We start from the raw sequence: 12,464 nt of genomic DNA, 5'->3' as shown, positions 1-12,464 counted from the left end.
ATCCCACTCAGTGTACTAGCTGTTTTGATTCCTCCTCTTGCCTTGAGACATGAGGTAGCAAATGGGTTTTAAATTCCAGTTAGATACTTAAGTAGTCCCTTTTTTGGGGGCGTAGAGCAAAGTAACTTAAAAAAAAAAAGCACCTTGCTGACACACTGATACTGTATGAATAGCTTCTGATTGATTGACAACTATGTCTGTTAATTTGGTTCCTTAACTTCATTGTTTTGAATCTAAATACAGATGTTTATCACTGCAAACGTAGCATAGCCAGAGTAAAGCAGCGTGTATTCTGCTCTGTTTTATGTGCCGCAGCAAATCTATCAGCCAGATTTTGATTCTGGAATCCCTTTTGCTGATGATAACATATTAACGAGCAAAAAGACAGCTTGACTTTCAGACAGTAGCTTGAGCTTACAGTGCAGGCAGTTAAATAAAAAAAAACAAAACCAGCAACAAAAAAACCAACCCCTTTTTGACTGGTAAACTGAACAGGAAAAATAGGAGGCCACTGATGGAAAATAAAATAAACACAAAATACCAAGATGTCATTTTAAGAGTAATTTTTCTGGCCATTTCCATCCTTGAAAACTGTTAGAACAGTCAAAGTGCATATATTCTAACCTGAAATTAAGGCCAAGACTATTATTCACCAGAGAGAGCACTTAAAGCACTTTACTCCAATTATATGTCTCTTATTCAATACAAGAAGCTGTTAGTACCCACTGAAGCAATTAATCTCTGAAGTCTTGTAGTTGAGATTGATTTCCACAGGGTGGTGACAAAGACTTGTTAGATCAAAAGTCAGAATAAAACCTGTCTGATACAACTTTAATTTCAGATCTTCGTAGGAATATTTATATGGGCCCCTATCCCTGCTACACATATTTTAGCATATTCACCACCAATAAGCAAACACATTATTGATTTTTTTTCCCCCTTGGATTTACCCTGTTTTTTGATGCTGTTTCTAGGCTTTAGGTGTTAATATTAAGTGAAAAAAGGATTGTGCCAGCTTCCAACAAAGCAAGAAGGTTAAAATAAAGTTATGCTAAAGTAACGGAATGAAATATCAGTATCAAATGAGGGGATGGGAGGAACTGGCAGCTGCAGGGCAAAGTAAAGATAATTGACATTTTTTGGCAGCCATAGGGACCAAAAAATTTGGCTTAATCCCTCACCTGTATATTCCTGAAGAAGCATGGGTTTTGTTTTGTAAAAATAAGTTTAACAACCAACTTGCAGCTGGTGAGGAAAATAATGACTGCCAGTAGTGCAACTAGGGCAGGGGGAAGAGGGCATTGGCGCCGACTATGAGCGGGTGCCAGAATCACGGCCCTATGCCCAGCATGCATGTATGGGTGGAGCCGGGGGAGAGGGAACAACCAGTGCACCAGGGTTAGGGAATATGCTGACAGTCCCCGACCCAAAATTATCCTTGTATTTAAAGCAAGATATAAATTTAAAAAGAAAGATGCCAGCCTGCAGAGAGGTATGTAAGCAGCGAGTCTTCCTCCAGCTTCCCTTTTCTGACATTAATAAAGCGCTCTTTTGGCCTCGAAACCTACCTATCTGGAGTACAAAACTACAAACAGCGAGAGGCCAGTACCAGACTGCAATTCACTCTAATGAGATCTGCAGTCGTTATAGGCAGGTGAGTGTTGGGCCCTGGGTACAGATGGGATATGTTCTTGTGGGAAGAATGAGCTAGATGACATTTAAATCCCTCTTTGTGGTCTTACTCATTCTTCAAAGAAATAAGAGGAAAATGGTTCTTTTCATTAGTGGAAAATTTTAAATACCAGACTAATAAGGAAAAAACAACTTGGCTCCTTTCTTACAACCTGCATTCAGTCCTGCCCTCCCCAGGTGTATTTGCATTATTTACACAAAGAATAAGGGCCAAAATCTAATCGAATTCCCTGGTTCGTATTTTTTTAATTTATTCTATGCTTCATCTTCTCTCTTTGTTTATATCCTTATGCATTAGGTTTTCTTTTAATTTCATTTAAACCGGTAAAATGCATAATCTTATAATGTGCTTTTACCAAAAACTGTAAATGATGGTTTTTTATTACTATGATTTATATAATGTTATTGTCATTTGTATTGTATTGTTTTAGCAAAAGCTGTAAATAAACTACTACTGCTTAGGTACAGGGTGAATAAATACGTTCTTCTTTCCCTAAAAAGTCCCACAGTTAAGTGGCAGCTCTGAAAATGCTGGTGTATATCCCCTTGTGGGAGACCCAGTATTTAAACCTTTTGTCCAGTGCCTTGGTGTATTGAAAGAGGGGAAAATTAATCCAAATCCATGCTTCACCTTCTGGTACTGGACACCTAAGCGTGGCAGGTTGGGAAGGATCTTATTGCCCAGAAAGTTCCAGAAAACAAAAATGTCACATTTAAGCAGTGAATAATGCTAGTCTTTGTTGCCAAGGCAACCATCACCTGAATCTGACAGCTTCCATTTCATTTTCCAGTTTTTAAGATGTCCCATTGCTAATATACATCTTAGAAAAGGTTGGTTAACCCGTGTCAACTAAATCAAGGGAACGGACAGATGATCAAATTGCAGTGAATTAAAATAGGGCAGGGGCTTCCTTGGCGAAACTGCTTTGTGGGAAACGTCCACCTGTCTACTCTCGCCCCAGGGTGAGCGAAAGCTAAACAGGGGCAGCTCTTCCATTCAAGGATAAGCTGTCCCAGTTTTATTTTCACGTCTCATGGGGTCAGAGCAGGCAGACAGTTACCACGCATCAGCTGCTCTACAGTGCATCGTTTGGTCCCTTTTAACTTGCACCAGCTGATTGTTTTGTCCACATGCAAAGATGCTCCATCCAGAAATAGCTGCTCGCATAATGAAAAATAAAGCCCATTCTACCCCATTCTCATCCTTGCAGCGAAACAGGGTAGGCATGCCCAAATGGCTAGTAAAATTAATCTTCGGGCCAATATTAGAAACACATTCCAGATTTGACACCATTGAAAGCATCCCGCTGATAATTTCCAGATGTTCGAATCTGGGGGCTCTTTAACGTAAATCTCAGTTGAAGACACAGGCATGCCCGAGAGCTGCAGGTGAGGCAGAAGCTGATTTGTGATGGGAGATGGAATGAGACGTGATGTGCAACTTGCAAGGGAATTCAGTACTCTGGCATGCTTCAGCGGCAAGTCGCAAAACGTTTTTCTTGCATACTTTTCTCAGTGGAGATGCTTGCTGCCTGTCTGTTTCTGCTGTTACTCACCTGCTCTTTCACCCTGCTTTTCTTTGATTTTTTTTTCTCATTTTGCTTGTGTTTTAAATAGAGGTGAGGATGAACCAATCTTTTTTCTTTGTTCCCACCAGCACCCGACATCGTGGTCTTCCTGTTCGCTACTACCCCCCAAGTCTCTCCTGGTATTTTATCTCTGGCTTGTTCACAACATTCATGTACATGATATGCATGCTTTTTTGTGAGTTTGAGCTGTGTGTCTGTATTAAATATGCATGGGAATGGTATGCAGATTATTCTGTTTTATTTCATGTGGACTTGCTGGGAGTGGCTGGCTCTAAATACTCTTTTTTTTTTTTTTTTCCAGAGGATATTAAATAAGCATTTTCTAACTTAAAACAAATGCATTTTCTTTTAGGAGATGACAGTAGTTTATAATATGTCTTTATGAGATAGCATGTTCTTTTAGGGGTTCATGCTGCAACCCCATTGTTTTGCATGGGGCTGTTAGTTCTTGTTGGGTTATGGCAGGAGATGAACAAGTCTGAGTGCATGTTATTTCAGGCATGGCTGAGCTTGGGACTCAGGTGCGAGGTGGTTTTGACTGATTTAGGTATATAATGGAGCCTAAAGTAGCTGCACCTAAATATTGGGAGTGTGAATGATCTTGGCTACGCCAGGCAAGATTGAAACGCTGCTTATACGCAAGACTTCTGATGTCTTGACTTTGAGGCCAACTTGATTATCAGTTCTGTGAAAGCCTTATGACCTAGATATAAATCTGTCTGTTTTCATCCCATGTGTTATCTTTTGTCTTCAGTGCCGACTCTAGTCCCAGTATCACCAGCATATACAAAGCTGAAAGCTTGGTATCCTAATATTAAAATGCAAAAGTTTTGTTGGTAATGAATAGTTGTTACTTTAAAATGTTTTGGCTACTGTTTGGTACACAAATGAATTCTAAATATAACAGCTTCCAAATAGACTGCTGAGGTTTGTTCTGACATCCTTTTTATAGCGATAATTCAGGTTATTACCCATTTCAGCTAAACAGAGCAAACTGCACATACCATTGCTAATGCCTCAGTTGTTCTGAAATGTGAGGGGAAGATGACAGAAAGTAATCTTTAAAGTAATGGAGAATTCAGTAAAAATGTCTAAAATATTCTCATTTGGGTTTCATGGAAGCTTAATGGTAATTAAGAGACCTTAAATGTGTTACCTTAAAAAAGAAACAAAACCACTTATTGTTTAACCAAGTACATTTTAAAGGTTCAAACTGCTCCTTATGCATTTGTTCAAGACTGCAAAGGATTGGAGAGAGCGGTGGATGCTTTTAAACATGTACATGCAAATACAAAAAAAAATTGCAGATAGTGGAATAATAGGTATTTAATTTCTTTTTAGCTGCATTTCAAACAAGGAAGACAGAACTGGCAGGGGAATTCTGTTTTTTCCTAAAGAAGACATTTATTACATACAAACACATTAAATGGTCTTGGTGAAAATTAAAACATTTTATAGTTGATAACAGGTCATTTTCTTAAAACCGCCATTTAGCTCCTCATGAATCATTTGGAAGTTATAAACTGAGTTATAAAACTAAGCTCTGTTCTGCATAATTTGTCTGAACAGTTTTTTGGAAGGTGTTTTGTATGCATTGCTTCTCACATCAGACTTAATTCTGATCATTAAAATAGAGCATTCAGGATTAAACAGAAGTACTTTTTGTTTATGATAGTCCGCATTTGATGTCATTTAATTATTCAAATAAGATTGGAAGCACTAATTGTATATGGTTTTAGTGTTGGGAATATTTAGTCAAGGCGAAAAACAACCCTGTGCAGAAGAACAGGCCAAGATCTCATTTTCTCCTAGTGTGGGAGTGTAAATGGGACTCAGGTGCAGCAAAAACCCCACAATCAGCAAAAGGTGAATTCCACACTAAAAGAATAAAGGACAAGTCTCATCATGGTTGATGTGGTGTGAAGTGTATGATCTTAGGAAGGCTACTTTATCAGCCAATTTCTCAGCACTTATTGCCGTACCTCTGGTCCATAAACAGGTTGAGAAACATGGTAAGAACTGTAGAAATGAGCTGATGAGTTTTCTGTCCTGCTGCTCATGACATCTGTAGGATCAAGCCCTCCCAAATGTTTTTGGGTTTTCTGCCAACCAGTTCTTCAAGCCTTTCTTTTTTTTGTTTTCTTCTCTCTGAGGGCAAACAGTGTAAAATTTAATCTTCTGCTTGAAAACTTCCCCTGGCCTCTCCTGAAATGGAACTGTAAGCAATTAGCAAGATCGACTGACCTGCCTACAGAAATAGGCTGAGAAATTACACTGCCATTTTGTGGTGCCAATAGCTTAGAAACTTTGTACAAGAGGTGGATATGACCATCTATTCAGGGTAGCATGGGCGGAAACCTGGTCAAGCTGTGTTTGTAAAGCTTAGGTTGAAGTTTGTTCTGCTGTGAATCAACATGAAGCCATACCTCAGGAAGGTGGTAAGTCTCTGAACTAACACAGCATGCATAGAAGTTGTTCGGAGCAGAGTGAAAATGACATCATCTCATCATAAATGATGACATTGGCATTATTTAGGAGCGTGGCAAATAGACTTCCGATTTCTGGTAGCACTCTTTTGTTACTTTGTCGTTCCACCTGCCATCATCTCATTGCTTTCTCTTGAACAACTCAGACATAGGCTGTCTCTCTCTTTCGCTACATAATGACTAGCATGGCATGGCCTTGATCTCCCTTGGTAATTCTTAGGTGCTGTCATAACAAATATCCATTGGTGTGCCTCTAACAAGAACCAGCTGTCAAGGATGTAACTCATATTATTGATTGTGCAATTACTGTGACTCTCTTAATAGTTCTAAGCACTGCGTTAATTTGAGAGAGGAGCATGTGTGAGTGTTCGCTTACGTGCACCTGTATAGACACACAGAACGAATTGGTCATACATATAACTGGTAATGGTGAGCTATTAACTTTTAACCTCAGACTTTGAGTGATGGAGGAGAGTCACGCAGTCCTGTCTCCAGCAAAGCAGTAAGGATCAAAATGCTAATTATTCAACTTTTAACCATTTTCTATAGCTTATATTACAAAATTCATCAGCAAAACCAAACTTGTTTTCCTTTCCAGAGGCATTGTAGTTGTTTTACATAACTTATTATCTTCCTGATACAGAAGGCAATAGTTGGGCTGTGCTGTCTGATTCTTCAATAATTGTGGGCTAAAATTTTTAATCATTTTGTTTGAGCAATACATTTAAAAATAACATACTTGACTTTTTTCTACTTATAACATGAAATTACTTTACATATGAATAAAGGCTTATTTATTTGCCAGTGGGTTAATTTACAAGGAGAAAATACAGGAGCGCCGATGCTATTCATGAACACAGTGCCTTATTTGTGATTTTGCCCTTCATGGGGGGATATGAGAACGTATCCCCCTGCAAATGTCGAGGGTCGCCTGTACCTCACTTGGGGAAGGAGTGGATGACTTAGGCTAGGTACAGACATTCACAAAGCCTGAGGCAGAGTCAAACTAAGTTGCATGATTTTCTATAAACAGCAGGGCACAAATCTTAGACTGGGTTCTGCCATTTTTAAGTCAGTCTAGCTGTACCAAACTTTGGTTGTGTTATGGGCATAGACCGGTTTCCGATCACTTATACTGGTAAAAGTGTAATGTCTGTACCTGGCCTTAGGCAGAAAGGTTTGTGTGAATTGTAATATAAGCATCATCAGACAGAGACTGCAGAGCTATCGTTTCATTATTTAGAATTCTTTTTCATGGGTGCAGTCTGGACTAGCACTGACTCTTGAGAGACTGGCAATTAAGCATGGCATATGGTGTGATATGTGCTCATAACTAAAAACGAGCATCTTCCAGGTATATCTTCCCTCTTACAAATGCTATTCTTTTAATGGCATCTCAGTCAGAACAAAAACATTACGGTAAAAACAGACCTCAGATATCCCCCAGCACTGTGTATCTTACAGTAAAAGCCCATTATCTCACTTCATGTGTCCAAAATAACACATTTTTCCCAGGACAATCGCAGCTAATTTGAGTTAATTACCATCCATTCCAGGGATGAGCTGTGTGTGCAAAGGGCTTTGCTGCTTCCAGGTTTTGATCAATCAGAATCAAAATGCGACATCTATTTTTTACCCTTAGTGTTCACATTTGGATACTATAGTGACGGAGGCTGTAAGTCCTTTGCTGTTCAAACCAGTTCTCTTATAAGTAGAACGGCAGAGAACTTAATAAATAAAGCACGTGGGTAGAATCTACAAGTGATGTTGTCTCTTATTACTACAGCAAAGAAGATTTTTAACAAAGGGTTAAAGAAAGCAGTGAAGTGTCCCTACAAATAATAATGGGGAGTTCCCCTCAGATTTGGGGGAAATGAGCATGAAGGCTTTTGTTGGCAAGTCTAACAAACCCATGATAAATACATGGATCGGCTAGAAGTTGGACTTAATTTCCTAAATCAGAGAGAAGGTACAGGGAAGGGCTAGGGCCTGAAAGGCCTTGAAAGTGAAGAGAAGCTGCTTATATATGATGGAGGAGAGAAGGCAGAGCCATTGGAGGGATGCAAAAAAAAAAAACAGTGACATGGAAAAAGTGACAGGCTAGGAAAATGGTCTTTGCTGCAGCCTTCTAGATGCATATGAGCAGGGCAAGGCTCCATTTCTCAAGGTCAGAGAGAGGGAGAGATGTTGCGATAATGGAGATGTGAGATGCTGACATCCTAAACGAGAATTTTAGCTGTGTGGATACACACAGAAAGCTGTATCTTTGAGCCATTAAGCAGCATGAATCAGCAAGGTTTAGACAGAATCTGGCTGCAAGGCTCTAGAGTGAGATATGAATTAAAGATTACTTAAAGTGATGATTTCAGTGGGTGGGTATGCATACAAAAACAATTAATGCACTCTAATGTTACTGTTCTTTGTCTTCCTTTTAGGTAAAGATGATGAATTTCCCAAGAAGCCTTTGGGACAAATTCCACCAGACCCACAGCCTGGCGTGCTTAACCTTACTCACATGCTTAATGGACAGAACAATACTGGTACACAGGCAGCACAGAAGACGGAGAGAAAACCGTCTTCTGAAGAAGTTCAAGCAAATTCACCAAATAACAGGAGAAGAATTAATTCCCTGGAGAAGAGGCCTTCATTCAAACACCAGAAGTCTGGGCCCCTGGATACACGGAGTGGGAACTCCAAGAATGATATAGATATCAGAAAAAAGCCTCAGCCAACAGCACAAGACACTTCCAGGCAATACAATAATGCAGCTGCTAACCAAAATTCTAATGCTACTTCAAACCCAAGAAGGGAATTTGTACCTAAGTGGAATAAACCATCAGAGATCAAAGTTATTGAAAAGACTGCCAGATTTAATACTGAGGTCAAAGGTAGAACAATAATCCATTCTGTTTCAGGCATGCCACCGAGTCCCGGAGAACCACAGCCATTGAATGTAAAGCAAAAGAAGAGGGTTTTGGATGTTGATGAAGGTAAGCGAGGGTCTAATGCGTCACAGTATGACAATGTTCTAGATGTTGACCATGAGAATGAGAATCTTGCTGAGGAAGAGCTAGAGAGAGCTCACGTGCAAAGTCCCAGGAATGTAATGTACTCTAATTCTCCTAGAAAACAAGTGGAAAAAATCCCTAGTCCGCTAAAAATACCCAGCAATTATGCCTTCAATTCACAACCGAGAACCCCACGTTATTCATCTCAATCTGATGGGTCAAGTCATGGATTGAATGTAAAACCACCGCTGCCATCTTATAATAACCCACCTACTTACCATGGAAACTCTCCAAAGCATGCCTCCAATATAATGAATTCTGGTTTTATACCTCCTCAGTATAATCATGGGAATCGAACCAGCCCTTCTAGTAGACCATATGGTTCTGTCTTTTCAACAGAGTTTTTTCCTGATAAACCACATATGAACTCTTATCCTGCCAATCACCAAAATCCTCTGTCTCCAGCCCCTAATAGAATAGAAGTTCTGCCTTTTGATGCCTATCCCAGCAACTCTAGATCACCTACCAGCGTCAAATTCATAATTCCTCCAGTGGATTATTCCAGCAGAATGTGGCCAGATGCTCCTTATGTGCACAGACATGAAACATACAGGCAGCCTTGGAACCAAGATGCTAACCGAAGCCACTTGGATAACTTACAGAAATATCCATCCTTTCAGACAGCACCTCTTCATGACCATAATCTTCCAACTGTTTCCGTGGATGGTTCAATAAGATGCAGAACTTCACCAACCTTGGAAGAATATGGTTCACCACAATATCAATATTCAAGCCCGTCACCCCATGTCCAGCCCCACAGAAGCCGAAGCGATGGGTTGTCTATGCATGAATCAATACTTCTGTGAGAACTAAATCTATGTTAACTGAAAAAGACAGGAACCAAAAACACTAAAGATATATTGCTGTGTTTATAATTATCCAGATCAGTATTTTATACAGAATTTGGACAGTTCGTGCAAGTCTCTGAGAAATAAGAAATCTATTTCAGAGCAGTTTCACAGTTTGCCTGGAGACTAGTTGAGCGCTTAAACCTGCATTGAGCCCATTGCAAGGGATCTAATGCAGATAAACATAGCAATAGTGTCATATGCATAATGTGGCTGATACTACCATTGTTTCTTAAATTGAAGTAACTTGCGTAGAGAAATGATCTATCTGCCTAACACATGTAACACATTTTCAAGCTGTAGTTTGACATTACAATGCACTGTATAAGTATATGTGTGCGCTTGTATGCATAAACTTTATGTGTATATATATATATATATATATATATACACATATATATATGTGGAGAAGACCTAAAGAGTTCTCCATATATATATATATATATATGGAGAAGAAATGAAGAGTTTAAAATGTAGATGCATTTACTCTTGGGCTAAATTTGAAGTATTTTTTCAGTTTAATTATTTTATGTGTAATTTATTTGATAAATGATCCCATTCATTTTGAATGGGCTCTTCCTGTTATTCAGGTATCAACTGCCTCAGTAACCCAGAATCTGATCTAAGTTGGAGAGATACTTTGGGATTATTAATGTATTCTTACCTGGGATGATATTGCCCAGCTGATCTCCTCTCCTTTTGGCTACTGACTTGCCTTTTCTATAAGAAAATGGAACAGGCAGACAAAAAACCATGAAGCCAAAAATGGTGTCTGATCTGGCTAACAATGGTGCTTTAAAATCGGGGGTGTCTATAAGGATAGCATGTCTCTAGGGGAAGGGTGAACTTTTAGCACAGATTTTGTACCTTTGCACCCAAATCCAGTTTCACAATGTGATGCTTTGTGTCCCTTTTGAAGTCCTCCAAAGTGTTTGAGCACAACAGGCAAAGTGCCAGATGCAGAAGTAATCCTGCATTCTTGGCATGATGCTCATGCCAAGGAGTCAGACTTAGGAAGTCAGTTGTAGGGTACACTACTGGATTGCCAAATAGTCCTCTTACAGGTACAAAAAATTGCCAGCCCCTTGACGTGCTAGGAGTAAGACATGCAGCCCTCTTAAGCTCTGTCATGTCAGTACCTTATTATGTTTTGCCCTCCTTTTTCCAAAGAGCCAGTAGGCTCATGTCCATGGCTGGGCAAATGCTTCTGCACCGTTAGGCTGTTGAGAAAAATTTGTGTAATGTCTTATACTAAAGTAACCCAGACTGTTAATAGGAATTTTCCTAGATTCCTTGTCATTTAAATGTCACTGGTTAGTGCTTGCAGCCTTTTGTAACTACCTTTCCTTTTGTTTTCATCCACTGTGAAATGAAAAAGCGGCATTCTTAGGGTGCAATCCTCTGAGCTGCTGAACGTCATGTGGAAGGTGCTGAGCACTCATTGAAGCTAATGGGAGTGAAAGGTTGTAAGAGCCTGGCGAGTTTGAGCCCTTGCAGGCTCTGAACAGAAGAGATTTCTAACTCTTAAATACCAAAACAGCAGCATCACAATCAGGCTGGGTGTTGGGGAGGTGTTTTGAAAGGTTTGTTAGCAGTCTACACTGAACGCAACATTGAACACTAGAAAACATAACTTTTTTTTTCTTTAAAGATTGAGCTTTAGTGCCTATTCTTGCTGCAGGTTGGCTCTCTAAGTTTTAAGGTACAGAAGTAATTTTTTTTTAATGAAAGTAATCTTTAGTTAGGATATTTCACAAACTTTTTTGTGTATATAAGGAGCCTGATGTAATTTTTAATAAACTGGGCAATTTTATATTTAAAAAATAATTGCAGATTGCAGTGAAATAACAGTAGCAAAGCACTACACTGAAACTCTAAAATTGAAATTGTGATGCTAAATATTATTTGGGCTTACCTTAGTTCTGATTGCTTATAGCAGCTAAGAAATGTCTGTATATATTAATATGGCTAAGCATAATAATCCCAAAGTTTAACCATGGTTCTGTGATACATTATAAATAAAGCTGTACAATTTACTTTGTGCAAGCAGCACAAGGCTGCTCCAAAATATGTATCATCACTAGTAAATACTGTAGATTTTTTTTATATATAAAATATATGCACACTATTTTCTTACGTCATCTGCAACAGTTTTATAACTGTGTATCCTATTTTGATGTGACCATATTTTTAACATGTTAAATAATAATAATTAAGTCTTTGTTGTTTTTGTGCCTTTTTTTTTACCATGTTTGATTATGCTCATAGTTAAGCTGTTCTTCCCAGGATGAATGATACACATGGTTTAGTAATGTAGGCCCTTTTTACTTTGTCTCTGTGTTTTACTTTTTGACTCGGCAATATCAATATAGTCCTTCGAAAGCCTCTTCACCATTCCAGAAGCAGACAGGTATTGATTGTCGTTTTCTTCATTGTTAAAGCAGTGTTCGCAACATTTTTGGAAACCAGGAATTTGAACTGTCACCCTAATTTTCCTACCCTCTCCCAATATTGTCACCTACTATGAGTCAACAACAGTGGACTCACTGGCCCAAGAAGCCCTTACAGTTGTATTAATGACAGAGCAAATCTGTTTTTCTATGGATTTAATGTGGCAGAGCAACCTGTACTATTGTATAGAGAAAGAAGCATATTCTTGCTTATAAAATCCAGTTATTTAGTAGTAATTAAAGGCATTCTCAACACCCAGGATGTCATTCCTGTTAGTTAACAAGGAACTCAGGGTTACAAAATATAGCAAAACACAAGTAGCATTATCTT

At 38.9% G+C, this 12,464-nt stretch overlaps 1 protein-coding gene across 7 annotated transcripts in view; it reads left to right on the top strand.

The window, feature by feature from the left end:
- The window catches only part of USP6NL (USP6 N-terminal like), a 233,159-nt gene extending 221,255 nt beyond the window's left edge, over nt 1-11,904 (top strand). For all 7 annotated transcript variants that reach the window (XM_019487572.2, XM_019487569.2, XM_019487570.2 and 4 more), the window contains one exon: nt 8,203-11,904. In XM_019487572.2, coding sequence (XP_019343117.1) covers nt 8,203-9,641 — 1,439 coding nt within the window. In that variant the 3' untranslated portion in view covers nt 9,642-11,904. The remainder of the gene's footprint in view (nt 1-8,202) is intronic.
- The last annotated feature ends 560 nt before the right edge of the window (nt 11,905-12,464 follow it).

The sequence above is a fragment of the Alligator mississippiensis genome, chromosome 4 (assembly GCF_030867095.1).
Source record: "Alligator mississippiensis isolate rAllMis1 chromosome 4, rAllMis1, whole genome shotgun sequence".
Classification (NCBI taxonomy): domain Eukaryota; kingdom Metazoa; phylum Chordata; order Crocodylia; family Alligatoridae; genus Alligator; species Alligator mississippiensis.
This window is presented reverse-complemented; position numbering and strand designations above follow the sequence as displayed.